At 42.9% G+C, this 21,707-nt stretch overlaps 2 protein-coding genes across 2 annotated transcripts; one reads left to right on the forward strand and one right to left on the reverse strand.

The window, feature by feature from the left end:
• Nucleotides 1-362: 362 nt before the first annotated feature.
• Nucleotides 363-17,579, reverse strand: LOC104057112 (meprin A subunit alpha-like). The gene is made up of 14 exons (XM_054063509.1): nt 16,876-17,579; nt 16,766-16,790; nt 16,613-16,666; nt 15,607-15,647; nt 15,421-15,499; nt 15,004-15,121; nt 13,278-13,453; nt 10,592-10,813; nt 9,469-9,618; nt 6,215-6,430; nt 4,868-5,326; nt 3,550-3,723; nt 2,840-3,047; nt 363-2,478 (listed from the first exon to the last, which is right to left on the reverse strand). Exons 1-14 carry the CDS (start codon nt 16,942-16,944, stop codon nt 2,331-2,333), a joined length of 2,139 nt encoding a protein of 712 aa, XP_053919484.1. The 5' UTR covers nt 16,945-17,579; the 3' UTR covers nt 363-2,330.
• Nucleotides 17,580-17,595: 16 nt separating this feature from the next.
• LOC104057123 (taste receptor type 2 member 9-like) lies at nt 17,596-20,812 on the forward strand. Its single transcript, XM_054063495.1, has one exon. The coding sequence runs from the start codon at nt 18,640-18,642 to the stop codon at nt 19,684-19,686; it is 1,047 nt and encodes a 348-aa protein (XP_053919470.1). The 5' UTR covers nt 17,596-18,639; the 3' UTR covers nt 19,687-20,812.
• The last annotated feature ends 895 nt before the right edge of the window (nt 20,813-21,707 follow it).

Genomic DNA, 21,707 nt, shown 5'->3' on the forward strand with positions numbered 1-21,707 from the left:
AGATAGATATGGAAATCCAGAATTTCTTTCAACTGCATGGCCAGTGGAACTTTGAAAAGCAGACTTTCAGACATTATTTCAACCCAAATTTGCCTTTTAGTTTAACCGTTTAGTCTAACCCACTCTGGGAGCAGCTTGTGCAATATTGGCCTGCTGCAGAATCCAGTGCCACTCAGAATAAGTTTTATATAAACTATAAAGTACGAGTGCTGTCCCTCTAGGCAGCGCTGTCCCACCACACCTTATCTCTGTAGACATTCTACCTCTGAGGTTTCACCACTCCTGGCTGGAGAACAAGTCTTACAAAGAGCGGCTGAGGGACCTGAGGTTGTTTAGCCTGGATAAAAGAAGGCCGAGAGGAGAGACCTCATCCCAGTCTGCAACTGCCTGAGAGGAGGTTGTAGTGAGGTGGGTGTCTTTTGCCCAAGTGACAGGTGATAGGACAAGAAGGAATGACCTCAAGCTGCACCAAGGCAGGTTCAGATTGGATATCAGGAAAAACTTCTTCACTGAAAGGGTTCTCAAGCACTGGAAGAGGCTGCCCAGGGAGGTGATTGAGTCCCCATCCCTGGAGTTATTTGAAAGATGGGTAGATGAAGTGCTTAGGGATATGATTTAGCAGTAAACACGTACGGTTGGACTTGATCATCTCAAAGGTCCTTTCCAACCTAGGGATTCTATGCTTCTATGATTCTCCCAGTTCACCTAAGTGTGGATCTTGACCCCGTATGAACTAGATGTAGGCTTCTAGGAAATGAAGGAGTGACAAGTGATGCTGAGATGCTAAGATCCTAGAAAATGGCTACAAAATTATATTGAACAATGTTTATGGATACTGAGAGCACTTGCTGCAGGTAAGAGAGCATCTCAGTGTACCCAGTACAAAGCCCTGTGGTTAGCAAAACAAAGCACTTTGGGAACCAAGGAAGAGCAAGGAAGAGAGTAGGCTCTGAACAGGTTCTTTTGGGAAGACTGACAATATCAGTCTTCATATCCCAAGGAAAATGGACTGTGTTATACATTTTCCCATAAAAAGGGCACGTACTGGAATGTTTGTAGAGAGTGATTGCAGCTGGGCCTTTGAGGGGTTTTTTTTTCTGCACTGAAGAGATGCTCTGAACTCTGTTACTCTCAGGTTGAGGAGGAGCTAGTGGGCGTAGAGCCTACCCCTGGGGCAGGTAGGGTGTTTTCCTACCCCGGTGCAAAGTCCCTGTCATTTTTCTCTGCCATCACATTCTGCTGCCAGCAAGCTCTTAAGATGTATTAGAGGAGGGCAAAACCAACTTCCCAGTGCGGGGAGAAGAAATCCCTGCACCCAACCAGCAGCAGCACTGACAAGTCCAACAGCCTCCTTCTGGAGGTTCCAGATACAGTACGACATTGGGCAGCAACAGCAGTTCCCAGCAAGGCCCTGCAAGGGGAAAGGACATGTCCTGGACATGGACTGAACAATGGTTTCCTCCCACTGGAGGAAAGCTGTTCCATCGCCTTGTCTTGAGGCTGGGGACATACTTCTATTCCCATGTTTCAATAGGGAGCCAAAGCATCAAGCAGAGCCCAAATGCACCCAGTAGCATCTGACAAAACATCTTTGTGACTGGATGCTGTCACAAGTTCCTGTAGTAGAGAGGAAACAGTGTGTGGTTTGGCAAGGGTGAAGACTTGGAGACCTTGGATTATGCTGGGAGAGTAGCTTTACACTGGAACATTTGAAAACCTTATTTGGTGAGGTCTCCTAGAAAGACATCTGGCTTTGATAGGAAATTATTTCTGTGCTACAGAATTGGCCAAAATTACAGTAGTGGTTTACCATGAATTTTAAGAGCTACTCAGGTTTGTAAACCAGCACAGATCCATGGAAAATGACTGTTGGTGTCCTGATTCAGACACCTATGGATATGTACCCTTTAAATTTCTTGAGTAATTTCTCTGGGAACATTTTTAGAATTCTAATATACGTGCTTCTGTGTGACTTTTTCCAGTGTTTTGAGAGGTCCTATTCATTATTTAATCTAAGTTCCAACTGTGTTGGAGAATAAATGCATGGACTCCCAGCACTACAGTTTGCTATTGGACAAAGAAACTAAACATTTAAACAGTAGACAAGAGAGGTAGGGTATGAACTTTCATTAGACAGCAGTTCCACATGATGTGCTTTAACTGTGAAGACCTACAGAGTAAACAGATTACTGCCAAGATGTTGATAGAGCATTTCATCCATATGTTGACTGATCTTCTAAAAATTGTATTCATCATTTTTCACTGAAAGCTGTCGTCTTAGGAAAAATAGAAAAAAAAAAAAAGACTGAGATTCATCCTCCCACAGCTATTTATCTTCTAGTGATCACGGAAATGAGGACAATGGTTAATACAATGGTTCCAGCAATTCCACCAATTGTCATTCCCAGGATGTCCCCATGGACCTGTCTCGACTGACATCTCTCACCCGTAAAGAAGAAGGCTTGTCCTGATGGGCACCTGGAAAAACACAGTACAAATTCACATGGATCAGGAGTTTTGTGCTGACCTGTAGGTCCACCTCAAGGTCCTCACACTTACTACCATGGGTGGGTAATTCAGTTTAGAAAGATTCAACTCACAACATCCCCACCTTGTTTGAAGGTTGTTTACATCTCCTGGAAGTACAACATAATGGGGTTTCATTACCTCCCCCTGTGGCTGTTACAGAAACCAGTCAAAGCAGCCGAGCGATTTGTTCCTGCTGTTCCTTGAAAACCTGGTAACTCAGACCTCTGAGGTCCATAGCTCTGAATACTTATTAGCCGCATCATCTGGTTCAGAAGAAAGTAAAAGCAACCAGGGAAGAAGTCTATGATACCTGCAGCTTGCTTTCCCTTTCACATTCAGGCAGACTCCATCGTTCTGGCAGGGGTTTGGGTCACAGGGGTCTGCCAGGTCAGGCAGCCAGTCCCGAACGGGCTCCATGCCCTGGGCTGCTCTCTTCTGCCTTTCAAGAATGTGGCCTTCTACAAAGGTAGACCGTTGAGGTTCAACAGGGACTTCGGTGATATTGAGGTGAGTTATATCTTTTAAAAAGAGAAAGAAAAGAGAAAGGCATCAGGTGAGCGATTCTATACGTAATATTTTTCAGACCAGGAGCTCACAGGGTGCAACGTAGACCAGAATGTACTCCTTGTCTATTTGCCCCTTACAGAGCTCTGCTGTACCACAGCAGTTTCTGCATATTTAAAGCACAAAATAATACCGAAGTGATGGGAACTTGTCAGGTAAATCAGTGATATTCTGTACTTTGAAAGATTGTGTCAGGTGTGGCTGTCCTGTTCGAAAATGAACAGAATAAGGAAGGCCTTTTAGTATGTTCAGTGCTTAGAAATGGACGTAGCTACTGGTTAGGGTGCCTAAAGCTGTCTAAGAAGTTCACCTTCAGTCAGACATTGCTGTTCAGATTCCTCTGAACTCACAATCACTTTAGTCGACATCACCTTTCTGAAACTGAGGCACAAAAATGCTGTTAAAAGTTGATCCCCATTAGAAGAGATGATGACTCGGAGACAAAGGGGTCTTTACCATTAAATTCTGCAAAAATAATCAGGTCATCGTTTTTCAGGAAGCTTCTCCGTCTCATCTGGCTGTGGGATATGAAGTTAGTCCACCCCCAGGCTCTACTCCTATGGCAATTGCACGAGGCATCAAATGTTCCATTAATTGATGGCTTCTCCCATATTGAGACTCCATTAACATCTGCAAAGAGAATGAGTGATGAATAAGACCACAAAGTTCTACAGCTGGAAGTACAGAATGACCTTTTTTGTGCCTTGTAGCATTAAACGGGATTTATGATTTAAAATCAAGTTTAGAACTGAAATGTCGAAACAAATCATGAAGGACTGACAAATTATGGGTGACAGAAGATCCTCAGATATGATCTGCGTAAAGACTTAGTCTGTGTGAGGGCATTTAAATTCCACCACTCCCATTTATGTAACCGAACCCAAGCAACCTCCTCCTTGTCACCACCTAAGAGCTCCTTCCTGTGTAAGAACACTCTCTCATCAGTTTTTAAGTACTTGTGGTTTATGGTTGAGCAGATTTTGTTCATTGCTGCGGTTCTGTTAAAAATATTCACATCTAAGGTTTAAAACCTCCTGCCAAAAAAGTGCAAGCTAAACTTCCACTGGAGAAAGTGAAGAGGGATGGAGATTCATCTCCAGTATTTTATCCAAACTCAGTGTTGTCCTGTTCTTATTTCTTTGTATTAACGCATCCATGGGGAGTCCTAGGGGTGGATGTGGAACTATGGTGCTAGATGACACATGAAGCTGGAGTTAAAAGGTAACTCTGAAAGATTTCATAACCTGCAGTCTACAACCAGCCAAGCAAGACCATCTTCAAACGCTGCAGACTGATCTCACTGGTGTTTTCAGGTATTTTTTTCTTAAATACAGTTATGGTGTGAACCTTGTCCATTCAGACCATGGTTGTGCAAGTTAACCAAGCCTCCAAAATGCAGTTTTAACTTAAAATTTTCTTGGATTATTGATGGAATACAGCCTCCTGCTGGCATTGCACCATCCTCTGGTGATATGTCCCATATCATACTGGGCAAACCGCAGCTAGAATGGGAATTTCCAGCTCTTAGAACAACTGTGTGCTTAGAGTCAAACTCAGAAGTCCCAGGGTCTGTTCATAATAACACCAACCTTTTATGCATCACATTTCACAGCAGATGATCTTTCACAGACAGGAATTCTGAGTCACGCACAGGAAAGTGTTCCAAATTGGGAAATGCAGCCAAAGTTGTCCAGATCCAAGTCCTCCACCCAGTTCTCTGACTTGGATTCTCTGGCTTTCATTTTCACCATTTCTCCAGGCAGACATCACTTACCTGAGGCAACTTGGTCTTTGCTTGTGGTGAAGCTTTTGCTTGAGGACATCCTTTTCAAGACATCGGGGTCCTGGTCCAGGACTGTGAGCATAGCTTGGCGGTTGAGAGCTGGCCACTCCAGAACACCATCGTTCTCTCCACTGCACAAGTGAAAGGCGATGCGAGTGTAGCCACTGATGCTAGCGTGAGGATGCAAAGTTATGCCAAAACCATACCCCTCAGGACTATAAAACCGGGGGCTTTGAAGAACCTCAATGGATGTATTTTCGAGGATTTGGCTGAAGTTTCGGATGACCCACACAGCTGTGGGACATGGGGTCTCTGTCAGAGTGACATCATCGATAACAATCCCACCAGATGAAGAGCTGGGATCTCCCTTCACTCCTTGGAAGAGGTAACGGAACTTCTTCTGAGCGTTGAGGGTTACGTGGGCAATTTTCCAGCTGTGGTCACTATCCGCTGTGGTATAAGGAAAGAACAACCTTGCTCTCAGCATGATTAGTAATACCATGAAGCAGCTTATTCCTAGCCCTTCATTCCAGCTGTGTCTTTAGACAATCGGACCTTTCAAGAACCTGAAGGCTGGAGATCTTAAGTTGATATTGTGATTAGAAAATACATAGACTTATCACCTAAATGTTTTGTACGCATCATACTAGGAACTCTGCACACATCAGTGAATGACAGCCTCTAGTATAAAGAGCAACAGGCCAAGACATAAAAGTGAATGGGAGTCAATGACCCAGAATTAATTAGAATTAATTGTTAGAATTAATTGTTCTCGCTGTTTTTCCAGGGACTTGTCTTTCCCTGAAAACTGCTGCTGCTTTATTTAAGCAGGTTATCACAGATCTTGGGTTTTGACATTGGAAACACGGTGACTGAATTTGTCCCATTTAGCAAAATCGTCCAAGTGGGAGCTCAGTTCACATTTCCAAAATTATGTACGTTTTTATGTTTCCACCTGTATAAAAATCAGGCTGGGCTTCTAATTGCAGATGAGCATAGTTATTTACATCTGAACAGCTCACTGATAGATGATATAAGAGCCAGCAGAGACCTCATCAATTGACCTCCAGCAGAATTTGAGGTCCCCCTCAGTCACGGAGTGTTACGTAACACTGTCAGGAATATTGTGATTCCTGTGGTGGAGCACTTAAATGACATCATTACAGCCCATGGTTTCACTGCTCATGTAATACCACGTTCCTTATTCAAGTTGCAAGATATTCTGGTAGCTTTGGGAAAATCTTTTGGTTGTTGAGCCAATACACTGCATTCATAGACTCAGTAAGACAACTTTTCCTCCCCCGATATTCTCTACACTACTCAAATTTCCAGCATTACCTTGAAAGGTCTGAATTTTCCTCATCTTGCGCACATTTCCGGTGCCATCATCCTCTTTAAGCCAGATGATCAGCTTGTCAGAAAGGCTTCCTGTGATCTTATAGAAGAACTGGAGGCACTGCTGAATCCTCTTGGGATAAAGGATGCGGGACTCTAGGACTGCCACCTCATCTGCCTGGCCAGAGTTGGTGTTGAAGTACATGAAATAACCAGCATCTATGAAGAAATTGTAGAGCATCACCGTCTCCTTCCAGATTTCCTGCTAGGGGCATGGTGTAAATTTATCATTTCAACTCCACTCTTTTAGTGGGCGTAAGTGTAGTACTTAACACGAATAGTAGAGAAAATGGTATATGGTAACCGGCCAAAGTAGACCAGGATAAGAACAGGACTAGTAGTTTAGCATGGAACTCATTGCTGGTGGCTGATGCCAAGTTGGAAGTTCAATGTCTCAGAGATGTCAGAGATAACGAGACAGAGGATTCAGTGCTGACTGCAAGTAACTAGAAAACATAATTTTAACTTGATTTATAGAGAAGATAATCTAAATAATGCTAAAATACCTTGTGAAGAGGTTCAGGCTGGACATCAGGAAAAAATTTTTCATGGAAAGGGTCATTTGGCACTGGCAGAGGCTGCCCAGGGAGGAGGTGGAGTCACCTTCCCTGGAGGTGTTTAAGGGATGGGTGGAAGAGGTGCTGAGGGACATGGTTTAGGGAGTGTTAGGAGTGGTTGGACTCGACCTAGTGGGTCCTTTCCAACCTGGTGATTCTATGATTCTCTGAATCTAAGAGTAAGATAATTTCTTATCAATGATAAAGATAATAAAAAAGGGCTTGATAAGGATAATAAAAAAGGGTTTGATAGAGATAATAAAAAAGGGTTGGACATGGGACTAGCACTCTGCTGACCCTGACCATGAAAAAGCTCTTTTTTACAGCTTGTCCAAAGACTTTTCAAAACTCAGCTTCTCAGTTTGGGGAAACTAAGAATTCCCACCCCTCTAGTTTAGTTTCCCACTGACATTTCCTGAGATGTCCTTTACTCTAGATTTGAAATGACTTCTTTTATCCTTATATTTGCAAGGCCTCCACCATTTGCACATGAATCTTATCTCGGTATCACAGGGACTTCTCACATCTTATCTGTATTGAATTGCTCTTTTGTTATTCATTTTAGTCTATGATTAAATTAACAAGTGGCATTTTTTTAGCTGCGGTGTGAAAGCTTCTTCTGTTGGGGGTTCTGGTCTTGCCTCGGAGTCTTGTCCAAGGTAACATTTTGGGCATCAGCAGTTAAACTTGTAGCTGCATAAATGCAGGACAGTTTCTTGTATGGTTAGTGGAGCTGTTTGAGCCATTAATCGTGTTCTAACCATGTCAGGGGAATATTGTCCATCACCTCCCACATGGTAGGAATACCTACAATCATAGAAATCTTGCCAAGGATACCCAATATCTTTTTGCATGCATGCAACACTTTTTATACATTAAATTTGTATTAACTTTAAGTATGTTAAATATGATTAATGTTACTCCAAGTGAGAAACAAGGCTGTGAACCTCATTATGGTATCAAACCCCTGAATTATCTAGACTCTACCTACTTTTTGATAGGAAGGGGAAAAAAAAAGGCAATATTATCCATCTATGGCAATTCGAAGATGGCCTTGGCAAATTTCAGCATAGGAATACAGGGATCAAATCCAGAGACAGGCTGCCAACTCCTCTCTAAATGTTAGACTGAATTTTCCTTCCTTCGGTTTAGCCAGTGATAAGTCAAAAACCCAAGACGTCAAATCTGTTTGGACAAAACACAGTCTGTCTGTGCTAGAAACCAAAAACTTGCTCCCACTTGAGATGACCGCAGAATGAATTCTCTCCAGATGCCTAAATTCCTAGCGGAGTCAATGATTCTTTGAAGGTCTCCAAAAAGAGAGGCTCTCCCTACACATGCAACTCATTTAGACACTATGGAAACCCTCAAACGCATCTCCTCCTCTTCATTATGTCTTCAGACAATGTCAATATTTATTTTGTGCCAGTCCCTGGATAAGTGACTTGCGTTAAGTGCAAGTGAGGTCCTTACTTCAGACAAACTGGATTTGACCTGATAACCTCAACTCAGCAAAACAATTTTTTTCAACTACAATTAAACTTATGGGGGAAAAACGGAGAGAAAGAAGTAAAAATGAGAATTAGGAGCATGTTTCTATAGAAGCTGTCAAATGGTTTTCTTGTGTTATATTGCATTCTTGGACCTGATGGACAAGTACCACCGCTATGTGAGTTTGGGGATCTGTTCTTTCCAGCGAGTGGGCAATGTGAGGGGAATAGTCTATTTTGTCAAATTTGATCAAGTCAAATTTGTCCTGGATCAAAGAGTAACAAAGCACAACTGAATGTGCTCCAGGCCACGATTCCTTCACTCTGTACTCTAGGCAAAATCTACCACAAAAATTCCTCTTCTTCTGAAGTCTGTAGTAGTTCACCTTATGTAAAGGGTGACAAATCAGGCCCTTGCTTTCCAGAACTGCCTGTGGGGTTTAATCTTTATTCTCACATGTAACCTATCACCTTGCAATTGCGACAGGCGCTGATTCCATCCTGCTGAGATTTTTCTTCCTTTGAAAAAGGAAGAATTGCCACGTGAAAAAGAACATTATCCCTAAGTGCGCCTCATAATACACCTTGAAACTTTCTTCCACCTGCAGGTTAAGTTACAGCACTCGTCAAGGTTAAGTTATCATTCACTTTACAAATACAGCATTTACGAGTGGCTGTGACTGCTGTTTCACTCTTATCATGGGGTAACATAACTCTTACTCAGACTTTGGAAGTTGCTGTAATTCCTTTCCCAGGTTATATTCAAAAGGCTGCTAGTTAAGATTGTTCTTTGTCCCCTTTTATCTTGCTGGTGTGGAGACAATTCCACTATGTTGAAAAAGCTTAATGAGAGTGCGAGTGTCACCATAAAAAGGGTCAAGACATATGGAAAGAAAAAAGGCTTTTTGCTTAACTAGTAACATCACAGCTCAAGTGTTTGCTGGGTAGTGTCTTAAATACGGTCATTTCATCCTGTGTTTTCAGAGTAGCCAGTGCTGGGTTTTTCAAGGGTTGATTACAGTGACAGGTTCAGAGAAGTTATTAAAGATGCTCTACTCAAAGCACACAGACCAGTACAGGTACCCAGAAAGGCACCATTACTTCAGTTAACCCCTTTTCCATAGCAAAGAGTTCTTTTACTACATTTTACCTCTACAGCGCCCAGAAAGTGTGTGGTCTTCCTGCCCGGTGGCACTGCTCTGCTGATGGACCCAGTCTAGATCATCTCTGGAGCCCTGAATCATGCCACATATATTTTCAAGCTCAAAAGAACACTGGTCCAAGAAAGTGTGAGTTGAAGCTGAAAAGAAATGCACAGATGATTATTTCCAAAGCAGTATTTCACTAAAATTTCTGCTCTGATTTTGGGAGGATTATTTACCCTAGGATAGCCATCACATAGAGAAGACAACCTACAGCAGATGTGAACCCAGTGACTCAAAAGAGGAAACATGTGATTCCTGGAGGGACTCGTTGCATGGAGATACCAGCATTTGACCACTTGGCAAAAGGTTAAAAAAATCCCATGAGACAGCAGAAATACAGCGACTGATGGTGGCTGTCTTTGTGTCTACTTTAAAGGCTTGGAGAGACAAGTTGCTCTGTGAACAGTGGCGGTGTTATTTTTCACCATTCTTCTGCTGGAGGTTATTATTTTTCTTGGCTCGCTTGTCTGCATGAGGAGCATGAACGCTGTTCTTCCACTTCAAGCAAAGTCCACCCAGTTACCTGAGGCCAGTTCAGCTGAGTTTCCCTACACGTGGATGATTCTGTGGGCAGATCCACGGGGATACGAACTTATTGCTAATAATCACATGTGGTGATAACATCTTCTACTACCTTAGCAACCAAGTAGACAGAGTGTCGGACTCTAGGCTTAGCAAATCTTGGGTGCAAAATTATCTAATTAAGAGCTAAAGTCAGTGAAAGAGGAAAAAGTACAGTTGCGTTCTCCTCCCAAAGAAGACGCAGTGGAGCTGCCCACACACCGGCAGAACACAAGCACTGTCTGAAACATGAGAAGCAATATGGAAGAAATGATGTGAATGAACTTACTTTCATTGACTAACGGAACACATGTAATGACTGTTAGCAGAGACAAAAACAGGGATAAGGAGAGAATAAACAGTTTGAGTCTCTACACCACAGGCCCTCTCCCATACTACCTCAAGAGCAGCTGAAAAGAGGTTTTGTGGTTTTGGAGACACAAGGGAGCTGAACCAGCCAGGTTCAAGTACAAAGAAACAGATGGCCACGGTTAAATTAGGACTTACTGCAGTTATACATGCGATTCAATCTTTCCAAGTCAATGGCACTTAAGTCTAGACGTTGTCCAATTATGTTGTTAAATTCTGGTATCTTCGCTGTGATTGTGGGGATGCTTGAGTTTTTGTTAAATGAAAATGGTTCGTAGTGCATCAATGATTCATAGTCATACGGGGTGTTCAGGTCAGTGATGTGCTCGTCATCATGTTTCACAAAATTGTACTCTTTGCCTGGTAAAAGAACAGAAAAGTGTTTCATTTTGAAAGAAACTGGGAAGGAGGTGGCTTTAACATGGCCCCTTGGATACCGTTTTCTAAGGCAGGGTTGATATTCTCAAAAGCAATTACTTTACAATAAAATATTTGTAAGATTTAGTTATGAAGAAACTTAGACAACGAAATAATGGGTTTGGATTGCAGTTCTGCACCCTCACATGAGACTTCTGCAAGTTCAAAATCAAATAACAATGAGCTGTAAAGAATGGGCTGTGTAGGAGGTTAGATTAGACGGTCTAATATAAGCATCCATAAACAAGGGTTAGGCTTAAGGATTACAGTACTCAGTCCAGAGCCAGAAAATATTGAGGCAAATGTTCCCTAGGATATTAGATCATATATGAACAAGGAGAGGCCCTGGAACCCTCCACTCATTGAGGGGTAAGGTGTGACAGTCCTGGAATACCTCCAAGTTCTGCTCTTCTTTGAAGCAAAGAACGCATTAGCAATCTGTGAAAAAAATGATGGTTTTACCCTGGATTGTCAATATTGCTATGATATTTGTTTTGAAATGTCCTTTAGAAACAGGTTTCTCATGGTTTCTTGGAGAAAGTTTTTCATTATTTTTCATTAAGTGTCTGCTGGCACAGAGAGAGGGAACTATTTCACATACTTTGGTTTGGAAGTTTGGAACTAGAGGTTGCCAGCATTTCCAACTACAAATTTTAGGCTGAAAGCAAACGGCCTCAAGCTGCACCAGCGCAGGTTAAGACTGGACATTAAGACAAACTTCTTCACTGAAAGGGTTCTCAAGCACTGGCAGAGGCTGCCCAGGGAGGTGGTGGAGTCCCCATTGCTGGAGGGGTTTAAAAGTCAGGCAGATGAGGTGCTCGGGGATCTGGTTTAGCAGTGGGCAGGGACAGTTTGGCTTGATAATCTCCAAGGACTTTTTCCAACCAAGCACTTCTATGATTCTATGATTTTCAGACTGGCATTTGCTCTCCAAGAAGAAACAACACGTGACTGCGCTCGGTGGATAGTTACAGCTTCTATAGGCAAAGGCTGCCCTTCCCTTCTGCAAGTCCATTCGAGGTGCAAAGGTCTTCAGTCCAAGGCTTGGGATTGTATAAAAGCTTGGGATTATTTTCTTACAGATAACTGAATTGCACTTTTAATCGAGAACAGTGAGAATCTTGCTAATTAAGTGCTATCACTTTTTATAGCTGGGATAAAATCTAGGCAGGACACAGGCACGTGTAACGAAGGTGGGTTTCAGATCTCTACCAAGCAGAATGTAACTCCTCTGTGTTTCTAAAAGGAATTAAATCATGTGGTGAGGAGAGTATTTCATTATGCTGTCTTATGTATTTTCTCTGAGTCTAATAAACTTATTAGCTTTTCTCTTAACAGCAACATGAACAGGGAATCTCTTCTTTCATCATCCGGCTATCTGCATCGTAGTTTGTAAAAATGCATCATGGCAAAAACTGCTACCATACTAATTAATTTGGGTTTGCAGATCACTAATAGAGGAATAGATGTGTGTGCAGATAGAAAGAACCATCTTATCAGCCTTATTCTCCTTTAGAGGGGAAGATTGATTTCAAATGGCTTCAGTAGAAATATTCTACTTAATGAATTTACCTAACTGGAAAATCATATTTTATAGTACGGATAAAAACCTACGGAATATATGGTTTGACTGTGATAGTATCAGAATCACACTAAAGTCCATCTCCCACCATCACTGGCAAGAGTTTACGCTCAGTGTCTTTACTAGCACGCCTTCCAGAACTTGTTGTAAGCTCCCATTCACTCTTTTTCAAATATACAATCGTTAAGTAATGTGGAACCAGACCTCACAGGAGACAGCAGGACAAACTCCCTAAGGACTAGGGGGAATGCAGAGAGTTTGCAGAAACTCATGGACTCACTGAGTCTGATGACACTAAGCCTGAAGGCAAGAAGGCAGAGATACGCTGGGCAGGGGAGAGCAGGATAGAGCTCTATTTTATATCTCTCATCTGATCTAATCCTTTAAAGCTTCTTCCCGTATAAAGCAGTTCCTTCTAGTTTCAGGAAAGCCCGAATCTCCGAGTATAAAGATGTTTTTTAGATTTTGAGAGGACCTTTGACTAAAGAAAAGCCACCTCAAAGCTCACCATCCCAGTTAGTTTAAAATTTGCATTACCCAGCGGGACAAAACAGACCCAAAGAGAGAGGCAGTGATTTCTCCAAAATGAGTGAACAAATCAGTCCTGGAGCCAATGGGGAATGAGGTGTTCTGACCAAGCAGAGCCTCTCTCTTCTGGCCTTATAAATTCTGCTGTTTCTACAGACTGACTTTCAGCAATCTTAGGTGTGGCCCATTTGTTCTAAAATCATCTCTTAAAGGAGGTCTTAAAAATCTGAGGGAGAAAATAAGATACTGATAACTCTGCACTTTAAAAAAAAAAGTGACTTGAAGGTGAAAACCCACCTGGAATAATTTCATCCCACCAGATCGTCACGTAGTCATCCCGGTCTGTCCTCGACTGCTCATGATGAAATCCCAAAGCGTGCAGGATCTCATGTTCCACGATTGCTTTATAGTCACACCCTTCTCCAATAGAGAGGTTCTGTCCAGACTTCAAGTCCCCCACCATGGACCAGCACCTGAGAAACAGGGAGATCTTGCCGTCTGCGAATTAGAGTTTTCTTCTCCGTATTTAGGTTCTCATTCTGTTCACTAAATTTAACTTGATATCAAAACAGGTTTAAACATGAAAGGAATAACATAACATTATTTAGGTGTTGACCAACTGCCTTGATACCGTACAAACACGCTGCTCTGAAAGCAGAATAAACCCCCAAAACCATACTCGATACCACCTGCATGAGGCCAGCATCTTACATGCCTGCTAAGATAGACAAGCTCACCTCTAATTTTTGAGATCCATGGAATTTTAGTCCTATATCAGCTGCCATTTTGCCAAAAACATTATACATATATAGCAACAATAAACTTGTCAAGACAGACTGAGGTTTTTTGTAATCAGCTGGGATAGAGAAAGGTTCTGGGAGGGCTTAGAGTAGCAGAATTCGGTCCTTTTGAACAGCAGCTGTGCCATGCATTGGCCCTCGGTGTGAAATTATACTTTTGTGTGAGAACCGAGTTCCTCCTCCAGGACTCAGCAGAAGCTAAACGTGATTGAGGAGGAAAATAGCCCCTCAACAGATTCACTGGGAATTGTTTGAAGTAGCCTGAGGGTGATGTGAGAGGCAACTGCCAAAAAGTATCTGCTTGGACTACAGCTTCATCTGCACATCACAAAGCAATGTTGGGTCAAGTCTGTGGAAGGAGCTCTAAACGCAGTACTGTGGGTATTGAATACAAAGAGATTGAGTCTGTGGTCCCTCAAATATTGGCTTCCAGGGAGTTTCCAGTATGAGGCTCTTCAGCACCAATTTGTTAAAAATCGTGGTGCTTGCAGTCTTGCACGAGAAGTGTCATAAGACATATTACGCAAGGAAGACTTTAGGGCAGAAATCTCAGTGCCTACGGGCCTTTATGAATTCTGGGAGAACAAGAAATAGTCACAGATAATACAGTGAGGAGATTGTTATGTTTTTCTAGATGTTCTGTCAAAACATAATTAGATACAGGAAATAAATTAAATCGTTCCAGTTCCTGGAAACCTGAATCTCTGAGTATAAAACACTTTCAGATTTTGAGAGGATCTCTCGTTAAGGAAGAGCCTCCTCAAAACCCTTGCAATATTACAATAAATGGCTTTCCATAGCTTTGGGTTTTGACCTTTATTCCAAATATTTCCAAACTTAAATTCCGGCTGTTCGCATCCTTGTTAAGTTAAGGAAATGTACATCAGGGTCAATGGAAAACAACCCTAGGTAGGAAAGTGGAAAGACATGATGAAAAGCCCATGATGCTGGGGTTCACCTCCTCAAAGAGTAACCACCCAAATATCAGATGTCTAATCCAAGCTCATCATCTAAATACCCTCTGCAGTCAGCAGAGGGAGGCAGCTGCTTCCAGGCTTTGTGCCTAAGAAGGAAAAATGGTTTGCTTTCTTTTTCTTTGCTTTCTTCTTTTTCTTTGCTGACAACAAACTTGGACTAAACTTCTGGACCGCTGAAGTCAGGGGGAATGAATGCCCAGCTGATTCCACACAGCCGAACTAAACAGAAATTGATACAACCATTACCCATCTCTTTTTGTAAAGTATACGTAGGTGCTCTCTCCTTCATATGGTTTGAAATCAACGCAAGACTTAAGGCGGAACATTTCGAACGCCTGGAGGATGACTCCTTTGGCATTCAGATCTGGAAAACACACATCAGGAAAGGTCCTTTAACACACTGCAGTTCATCCACCCGGGAAAGGTAAGATATGCACACAGATATATGCATGGGACCAAAAGAAAAATGATTGTATTTGATCAAATTATGGTTTTTTAAGGTACTATAGAGGAAGAATTTGGGTCTGATGTAAAGGATCAACCTAGTTATTAATGAATTTTAATGTGAGAGAACCAGTTCTGAAAAAGGCAATTTCTTTTATCATGGTGACTCCAGTATAGACAAGGATTGGAACTAAAATATGAATAAAGTATCTGCATTACCCAGGTCATCAGCCAGAATATAAGGAACGGGAAAATTCCATCTGTATTCCTCACTTCTTAAGGCATTTCGTTGATTTTTCTGAAAAGGGAATGAACAGCTGGTGATGCATCTCTTGTGGGGAGATGAGATTTGTACCAAAGTTGTAATTAGGACAAGAGATAGATGCAGAGTTTTGAATTACTTACAGGGAGCAAGATATCACCCTGAAAGAGATCCAGTCCAGCAGCTGCAAAGCAATTTTATGAAAGGTAATGTAAAGGAAATATCAAATATCAAACGTATTTCACCTCATAAACCATATTGAGCCTGGTTATGCAAGGCTAATATCACAGAATCACAGAATCACAGAATCACAGAATCACAAGGTTGGAAAGGACCCACTGGATCATCGAGTCCAACCATTCCTAACACTCCCTAAACCATGTCCCTCAGCATTTCATCCACCCGTTCCTTAAACACCTCCAGGGAAGGCGACTCCACCCCCTCCCTGGGCAGCTGTTCCAGTGCCCGATGACTCTTTCTGTGAAGAATTTTTTTCTGATATCCAACCTGAACCTCCCCTGGCAGAGCTTCAGGCCATTCCCTCTTGTCCTGTCCCCTGTCACTTGGGAGAAGAGCCCAGCTCCCTCCTCTCCACAACCTCCTTTCAGGTAGTTGTAGAGAGCAATAAGGTCTCCCCTCAGCCTCCTCTTCTCCAGGCTAAACAACCCCAGCTCTCTCAGCCGCTCCTCGTAATATCCTCAGGCATTTATAGAAAAATAAAGAAAATCAGCCTGTTTACACTCAAATATAAGGACAGTAGCTTCTACTCAACATTTACCACTCTGCAAAGTCAGCCTTTTGGTGGTAGGATTGTGATGGATGCCGTTATCCACATCTCATTTGATAACCTCTTGCTGCCAGTCAGTGGCAACAGTCACACAATGAGGCAGTGGTCTGGAGAACACGGCAATACTGAGTAACGCATCAGAAAGAATGTTGTACAGTGCACCATAAAGGATCTGTGGCAATTTGCATTACAGGAAACAAAAAAAGGTAGAGAATAGCAGTACAATGTCTTATGTCTTTTCCATTTGATTTTCTTACCACTTATAAAGAAGTGCAAGAAAACACCTAAGTAAAACTTCATAAAAATCATATAGAGATGCTCATAATTTTTCAGGCCTTGTGAGAACTTAGATTTGAACTCACCTAAGTTTATGTCTGGAATGTCTTTGAATATTTCACCCAACTCAGCATCTGCTCCTGTGAGACAGAAAAAAAACATTACGTGATGAGATGTGGTGTCTCACACCAAGCAAAAGAAACTGCTTCAAAACTCAAAAGAGTTCACAGACCACTTACCAGCTTCATTGGAGAGGCGCCCGACCTGAAAGAGAGCGAAATACAACCCGTATAAGGTATGAGATGTCTTTGGGCTGAGAGGAGCCTATAGAAATCAGGTTTCTACTTACAGAGACAGGAGTACCATGCACACAACATAACAGAAGTGCTGCACAGAGCGGGAAGATGCTGGAGCCCATTTTTCCAATGGGAAAAGAAGCTGGTCTCTCTCATCTCTCAAAATTTATAAGGCATAGCTCTAGGCTGTCCACAGAACATCAGCCAACCAGCGACGGACTTTCCACCTTCATAACATTGTTCTGACAACAAGACTTATCTCCTAGATGGCACATGATGACATTCTTGTTATCAAATGCCCAAGTCCACCTTGGAGGAATGTTATAAAGAGGGATGTGATAACTCGATGTCTTCAGTGCAGCTGGTGAAAGACCCACCCAGATTCCATGTCAGAAGATCTCAATGTGGTCCAAAGTTGCTGACTCCTTCCACTGTGCTTGTTATCTGTCAGCATTAAGATTTTGGCTATGTTGGAGGAAAGTCATGTGCTCAAGCAGAATTATTCTGGCTTTATAGCACTTCAGTGGTATTAGAATTTGGCCTAGTGCTGTTTTCAATTAATAATTAACAGGACTTTGTAAAGATTGGAGATAAAGGAGATATGATTATGAATGTCCTGACAGTGTTTTCCCACGGCTGATTCCATGCCAGGGCTAATGTTGCAGTGCACAACACAACATGTCACTCTTTTCCTCCAGAGATGGTCACATATCTCAGTAAATCCTTGTTCTTAGAGCTCAATGCTGCTCTCTTTTCTCATAGGTTTCAGAGGACAAATTTTTGCCTATAATTTTCTGCCTTCTTTCTCAGAGGACAATGGTCAGGAAAACCTGACTGAGCCAAGGCTCCAGAAAGCTGTAGATCTCCCACAGATCCTGCACCATACCTGTTATCCACTTGAAAATGTCCCATGTGTGCTGGAGAGTCTCTTAGCCTTAGAGTTAGGCAACACAGTTCTACTCCCTCATTTCACATCTGAAATTACAAGTGATAAAGGTGAGGATGTCCAACTCTGAGCTCCTCAATTAAGTAGGAAGAGGCTTGAGGCACACCACCCACTGTACAATCACAGAGAGTTTGCACAGGAAGAGAAGAAAAAGTGCCACCTCTGGAGGTGCTTCACAATTTGCTCCCAGCAGTGTTGGCAGGAGACACTGGACTTTAATGTGAAGAGGTCGCAGAGGCAAGGAGTTTTGGGGGAGGAAACATACATGTGTACAGTGACTACCCTGACGTAGAAAAGAGTCAGTGCTCCAACCTAGAGCAACGTCTTTTCCTCTGAATGCATCAAGGTGAGAAGGTTTTCATATGAGAGAATTTGCAGATGAATTTGTAGAAAGATGTGTTCTTCTACTGAGAAAGGTCCCAGAAGACTGATATTTCTCCTGACACACATAGGCGTTCTCATTACTCAGATTAAAAAAAGCAGTTTAGGAAGTCCATGCACTACAGAGCTTAACACATCACCTGCCCGGCAGGGACAGAGGACCGTGGCTGCCCTGACCCTGCTCTGCTGAGCTCCCCGCTCTGCACCACCATCCTGGGCAATGGTGATGGGACAGGAGAAGCCAGAGCAGGAATGCTGGCAGCGACCAGACAGAGGGCACTCAACAAATCACAGCACTGCCCACTGCAGAAAAACACCTGCTTTGCTTGTGGCTCCTGGCACAGCTCTTCCCATTCAAATCTCCAAGGCTGACACTGACACCAGGGAAGAGAATACGCGGCACATTTGCATTCCTGCACCTGCCCCGCTCGCAGCAGGAGCAGCGCCAACAGCCCCTCCACCACCGCCCCTATAAAGCTCCCGTTTCCATATGTGCCATTCAGGAACAGCAGCTGCCAACCTGCACCAAGCCCTGGGGCAAGAGCCGACTTTTCCGGCACAGCACCGCTCCCCATCTTGGAGGATGGAAGCCTGTTACCCTCAGGTTAAATCCAATGTCACTTCACACAACGCCATGGCTGTGGTCATCATCTCTCTTCAGGCATTTGCTGGCCTGTGGATAAACGTTTTCATTGTTTCTGTGCTTTGCGTTGCTTTGGTGAAAAAGAAAACCTTTAACTCCAATGAGAAGATCTTGCTGTTTCTGGGGTGCTCCAGGTTTGGGTATTTCTGCTTTGTATGGCCAGTCACCTTTTTCTTAGTACTTTATCCCTGGCTCTTTTATATTCACTTCTTATTCCAGGTACTTAATGCTATTCATGACTTCTTAAATTTTTCCAATTTGTGGGTTTCATCCTGTCTTTCCATATTTTATTGCATAAAAATTGCAGACTTCAGGTACAGCTTCTTCACCTTCCTGAAAGCAAACATCGACAGGATCGTGCCATGGCTGTTGATGGGCTCAGCACTTTCATCCCTGATCATCGCCATCGTCTTCTACAAGATCGTTGATGAACTTCCATATAACAACCTCAATGCCACCAGCCTAGGGAATTTCGGAAAAATAAATGTTAAAACGGATGCACCATTTGTCCATATTTTTTTCATCAGTGTCTTCGGATATGCCACGGCATTCCTGGCAGTCCTCTTCTCTGCCCTTCCCCTCCTCTTTTCTCTCTGGAGACACAAATGCAGAATGCAGGCAAACTCAGTGAGGGATGTCAATGTGGAAGCTCATATCAAAGCCATGAAATCCATTCTGTCTTTCTTTTTCCTTTACAGCATTAACTTTATAGGTTCAATCTTGTCATTGATTTATTTTTCGGCAGCGGAGAACCCTATGTCGCTACTCGTTTTTGTATTTGAGCTCAATTTTCCAACTGTCCATTCCCTTGTTCTGATTTTCAGCAATCCCAAACTGGAAAAGACACTGTTAAGGACTCTGCTCTGGGTGAAGTGCAAGGTTTGTGGAAGGTAGGAACTGTAAGAAAAGCTGGAGACCATTAAAAACATTAATGTTTCATAATACAAAAAAAGGTAAATTAATATCTAATGCAACTCTCCAGCCAGAAGAGATGATTCAGGTGTTATATCTTCACCAACTAAGTTAAGATAACTTCTTTTGAATTATTTTATTTGTTATTGTAGTATTAGCATTTAAATTAGAGAATTCTTAGAGTTATGTAATTCATATCTGGTTCATGGGCACATGGCAAATCAGGAATAGAGATTCTGCAGACTTTCTAAAAGTGCTTTGGTGTTTGCAGATCAAAACCACTTCGCTAAACACCATGTTAATATCTGTTGTGATTTTACATTCATTTCTGCTGTCGTTGTGTGCTTTGCAACATCAGTCACTGTATCCCCAGCTTGCTCTGCTTCATCATTCCGGTGGGAATCTGTCACTCATTCACCGGAGGTGGTCACTGAATTATGAACAGCAACACAGAAATGGTCTCGGGTGGACAACTCGGGGTGAGACCCCACTCCCCACCCGGCCTTACGTGTCCTCCCTCTGACCACTTCGCTGAAAAACATCATTTTCCCTCCTGTGTGCAACTGCCAACTCAGCCCAGCAGTGGTGTTGGTGGCTTCTCTGGGAAAAGATGTTCAAGCATGTGTAAAAGCACTGTTTGACAGTGGGAGATGATGAAGCTTGTGAGAAACCATCCTGCAACAACCAAAGTCACAGAAGGAAGAGCAAGAGATGTTCCAGATGCTGGATCAGGGACTTACCTGCAGCCCACGGAGGACCAATGTGGAGCAGATATCCTCAGTGTAGCCTGCAGAGGACCCCATGCTGAGCAGCTAGACAGGACCTGAAGGACGGTAGCCAACGGAAACACCACACCAGAACAGGCTTCTCCTGAAGGATTGTTTCTCACAGGAAGGATCCCACAGCTGAACAGGTGACAGTGTGACGAGGAAGGAGAGACAAAGACAATGGACAGACCGTATGCTTGATGCTCCATGCCCCTGCACTGCTTGAGGGATGGATTTAGTGGAGTTGGGAATGAAAAAGGGAAGTTGATCCTGGGACGAAGGGGAGGTGAAGGGAAAATGTCTTAGTCTGGTCTTCGCTCCTTACCATTCTGCTCTATTTTAAACTGACAATAAATCAATTTGACTTTCCCCAAGTCGAGTCTGTTTTGCCTATGACAGTAATCGGTGAGGTTTCTCCCTGTCTTTATCTCAACCCATGAGCGTTTCCAGCTTATTTTCCGCCCTTGTTCCGTTGAGGAGTGAGGGTGAAGGAGCGGCTGGGTGGGGGTCCGGCAGCTGGCCACGGTCACCCCACCACACCAAATAGTCCAAACTTGAAATAGTTTCAGTGTGAACAGAGGAGAACATGAATTGTTCATTTCTTTCACCAGCTCAGGCCCAGAGGGATGTCCCACCTCACACCAAGTGCCAAATGTGCACTTTTCCTGCATCTCGGCAGGTTTTGTTTCTGCTTTTGTGCCCTAATTTTCAGGCCCTCTGTATTCAAAATCAACCCAGAGGGAGAGACCTTGAGTGGCTCCTGGATGCTAATTAGAAAAGTTAAATTGATGACAAAAAAATCTTAAACTGTAAGCTTTTTATTTTAAGTGTTGCCTTTTCCACAGGCAAAAGAGTACTGCCTTCCCTCTTCCTCCCCGTCTTCAAAAAAATGAAAGAGGAAGAGGTTAGTGAGAAAGTATAAGAAAACATTTAAAAACTATGAACTTTCTCTCCTTTATGGCTTTTCCTGCAGCAGTAAAGAAAAAAAATTACATTCATGTTGTTCCACTAGAAAGAAAGAGCCTGAGTTATCTAATGAAATCCGAGCACTCGGAGCACTTAGCTGCAACTAAGGAACATATACCTTTGGCTGCAACTCAGACCAGATGCCAGACTGCACTGAGCCTCAGCACCACAGCAGGAGACCCTCTTCACCACCTACATTCCCCAGGGGAGGCAGATCTTAACCACCGCATTTGAACATCTGCCCACAGCTGAATAACCTCTAAAGGACAG

The sequence above is a fragment of the Cuculus canorus genome, chromosome 3 (assembly GCF_017976375.1).
Source record: "Cuculus canorus isolate bCucCan1 chromosome 3, bCucCan1.pri, whole genome shotgun sequence".
NCBI lineage: Eukaryota > Metazoa > Chordata > Aves > Cuculiformes > Cuculidae > Cuculus > Cuculus canorus.

Excerpts from the sequence above, each read along its gene's own strand:
- LOC104057112 (XM_054063509.1), bottom strand. The coding sequence starts at position 16,944 with ATGGGCTCCAGCATCTTCCCGCTCTGTGCAGCACTTCTGTTATGTTGT. Across the intron at positions 6,431-9,468 it reads ACTTTCTGGGCGCTGTAGAG|ATGCTGGTTATTTCATGTAC; the intron begins GTAAAATGTAGT and ends ATTTCTTCATAG. Across the intron at positions 5,327-6,214 it reads GAAAATTCAGACCTTTCAAG|CGGATAGTGACCACAGCTGG; the intron begins GTAATGCTGGAA and ends CTTATACCACAG.
- LOC104057123 (XM_054063495.1), top strand. The coding sequence starts at position 18,640 with ATGTGCCATTCAGGAACAGCAGCTGCCAACCTGCACCAAGCCCTGGGG.